Source organism: Rhinopithecus bieti, unplaced genomic scaffold (genome assembly GCF_001698545.2).
Source record: "Rhinopithecus bieti isolate Rb0 unplaced genomic scaffold, ASM169854v2 scaffold_4553, whole genome shotgun sequence".
Classification (NCBI taxonomy): domain Eukaryota; kingdom Metazoa; phylum Chordata; class Mammalia; order Primates; family Cercopithecidae; genus Rhinopithecus; species Rhinopithecus bieti.
Window position 1 is genome coordinate 3,584,957 of NW_016804694.1, and position 3,627 is coordinate 3,588,583.

Consider the following 3,627-nt stretch of genomic DNA (forward strand, 5'->3'; position numbering starts at 1 on the left):
AAAAGGAAAAAGATGCAATTATTGGGCAGGCATGGTGGCTCACACCTGTAATCCCAGCACTTTGGGAGGCCAAGGCGAGTGGATCACTTGAGGTCGGGAGTTTGAGACCAGCCTGGCCAACATAGTGAAACCCCATCTCTACGAAAAAAATACAAAAATTAGCTGGATGTGGTGGCACACACTTGTAGTCCCAGCTACTCAGGACGCTGAGGCAGGAGAATGGCTTGAAGGGAGATGGAGGTTGCAGTGAGCTGAGATCGCACCACTGCACTCCAGCCTGGGCAACAGAGCGAGACTCTGTCTCGAAAAAAAAAAAAAAGAAAAAAAGATGCAATTATTGACATCTTCTAGTAGAACCCCCCCAAAAAATTATTCTATGACCATATTGAAAATTTCTTACAATAAAATAAAAGAGGAAACAATAGTGTAAAAGCCACAGTAACTTATCTCATTTGACTAGTTATGTGATTATATCCTAAGTTCTTGACTTTTGTTTTCAGAATGCGGTCGAACTATTCCTGGAGCAACTAAAGGGGCAAAAATGATGAAATTGTATATAGACAATGCAGCTCCGGATAAACTAAAAGGACTGTGCATATTTTTTGTTCGTTGCCGTAATGATGTTGCTATAAATGTTAAAACTATTCAAGAGGTATGTTTAAAAATTTCCCCAAATACATAGTTAAACATTGAATATATTTTCATAGTCATGCTTTACTTTGCTTTCTCTTTTAAATATAGGACTGAATTGAGTTCCAAGAAAATAAATGTATTCATATATTCAAAGAAATTGACTGTAATAGAGCTTAGTTATATTGATACTTTAGATACTGCTTTTAATTTCATGAAAATTTCATTTCTTGATGGTGTGCAAATAATTTTTATCCTCCCATTCACTAGGAAGACATTTAATTTTGTTGATGCAAAGTACTAGTTACTTTATTTAACTTCCTCTTCACTCAATATTTTAGCTCTTTTATCATTTTAAAAGAAGAAGAGAGAGTTGTCCTAGAGCCTGGACATTGCTAACCTAGTTCTGGGAAGGCAGGATGATGGAATGGGAAAGGCAAGAATTTTAGCCGGATAGACCCAAATTTGCCTCTTAGCTTCACCACTGACTAATCACTTAAGTGTATCCTCTGGAAAGTTGCTCATCCTTTCTAAGAGTTAGGTCTCTACATTCTTAAATTGGGAATAATAATACACACCTGACAGGATTGTAGTGACACTAAATGATAGTAAAAACAAATTCTTATTATATTGCCTGACATACAGTAGGCTTTCCACAAGTTCTCTTTGTTATTCTTAGAGAGTCTTAATACTTTTTACAATGGGAAAGGGAACTGAAGTCTAATCTTGTTCCTTTTCTGTTATGATAAAAGATTGCTTGAAGAGAGCTTGTTTAGCTTGGTTTAAGATTTTAGGTTGGCAGTTATTTTTCCCTGACCCCTTGTAAATATTTCATGGTATTTCTTGTGGATGATGAGAGCACTCCTGTTGGTGTAATTCACAGGTAATCTGTCTTTTTTTCTTTCTATTTGCTTTTGCTCTTTGTCTTCAAAGTCCTGTCGTTTTACCACAATGCCTCTATGTATGGATGTTTCCTCAATCTGTCTTCCATTTCATTAATTCTTTCTTCAACTTATCCATGATTTCATCCATTCACTTTTATAATTTATCTTTTGTTGTAGCTCAGTTATATGTGCATATAAAGAGAGAAAAAGTCCTTTTATGAAATAGTGTAAGTCTTTCATAACTGAAAAACTGACTTCTATCCTATTCTCCAGAAGCAACTATTAAACCCTTTTAATAGATTCTTTTATTTATCTGTGTATCTCTAAATAATATGCTCTGATTGCTCCTTTCGTCAATTTAGACATTATCTGTGGCCAGTCGCGGTGGCTCACACCTGTAATCCTGGCACTTTGGGAGACTGAGGCAGGCAGATCGCCTGAGCTCAGGAGTTCGAGACCACCCTGGGCAACAGAGTGAAACCCCGTCTCTACTAAAATATAAAAAATAGCTGGGTGTGGTGGTGCACTCCTGCGGTCCCAGCTACTCGGGAGGCTGAGGGATGAGAATCGCTTGAGCCACAGAGGCAGAGGTTGCAGTGAGCTGAGATCACACCACTGCACTTCAGCTTGGGCTACAGAGTGAGAAAAAAAAAGAAGACATTTTCTGTGGACTTTTCTCTCTGGAAGATGATAATTTAGCTCTTTTTCTACCTTGTGACCCTGTTTTTCCATCCCTCTATTCTTCCAACATAGTTATATTCTATTTAACTTAGCCAAATATTTGTTTACATCATTATAACTAAATGTAATCACAGATGAGCCATGTAGTGTAACAGTGGTTCTTAAACTCAAACCCGTTTTCATCATAATACTAAGATGCTAGTTGCCCTTTTCACCAATGTTGACATTTGACTGATGGTGCAGAAGCAATGGTGGGAAAAACTACTGATACCTTAACACAAATCAAGATGACACCAAACTGTATGAGTAGTAATTGCATACTTTATTGCCACACACTTACAGTTAAAAAACTAACAATCAATTTTTTGTGGCCCTAGACAAGTTTTTTAATCTTAATTTTTTGGCTTGGGATTTCTAAATCACTTAAGATGTATTAATTGAAATGTCACGCATGGGTGCTGGGCTTTTGATTTCTGGGCTTTTGGTTTCTTATGGCTGGTAATTTATTCTGCCAAACTTCTGGGCAAGGGCTTTTCACCAGAAAAAAAAAAATCATGGACAGGGCAACTTTCAACTGAGGATTTTCTTTACGCAGGTTTGGTTCCATGTCCCTCACCCCGAATAGGCTCCAGGCTATTGCTCCTTTCCTATGCAGAAATTAAAGCAACAAATAAAACATCACTTTGATGAGCAAATATGGGAATAATTAAATTGGGGGCAGAATATAAGTTTGTTGACTTTAGAACTCTAAGGTTCATAACCACTTAAGATTCCCTAATAAAATGTGTTAGTTGTCTATGTTTATTGCAATATAAAACAGGTTATGATTTTTCAGTTCTTCAGTGGGATTAGCATGTAAAATAACATTTAAACTCCACTCTTTCAGGAAGCACTATTTACTGTTCTGGATGCATCGAAAGGACTCTTAAATGGAATTAGGGATATGTTGGCAAACATATTTCTACCAGCTGTTCTTGCAACAAATAACTGGGGTGCTTTAAACCAGTCCAAGCAGGGAGAATCTGAAAAACATATTTTCACTGAAACCATCAACAGATATCTTTCATTTTTAGATGGTAAGTATAAAAGTTAATGTTTAGCAAATTGCAGAAAAGAAGCAAATTAACTAAGATATTTCATAAACATTAGAGAAAAAGTTTCTATCTTAAAAGATGTTAATCAAAGTAATTATGAGACTTAGAGGTAAGAAATGAAATCATTAGAACTCATTTTGAGGATCTTTCATCAAGTAAGATATATTTTCTTTTAATTTTACGTTATAGCAGGAGGAATCTCTTTGTATAATATTAATGAAAATTTTCACCATATTAAAATATATACTTCATTATGAACTCTTTAAAATCTATACTTTTGTTTTTTCATATTGTTACAATGTACACTTTTTTTTTTTTTTTTTTTTTTTTTTTTTTTT

The 3,627-nt window shown here is 35.3% G+C and overlaps 1 protein-coding gene across 1 annotated transcript in view; it reads left to right on the top strand.

Moving 5' to 3' along the window:
* DNAH8 (dynein axonemal heavy chain 8) overlaps nt 1-3,627 on the top strand; it is a 333,448-nt gene that overhangs the window by 19,541 nt on the left and 310,280 nt on the right. Inside the window, 2 exon segments of the mRNA XM_017870032.1 lie at nt 501-652; nt 3,082-3,271. Of these exon segments, the coding sequence (XP_017725521.1) occupies nt 501-652; nt 3,082-3,271 (342 nt within the window).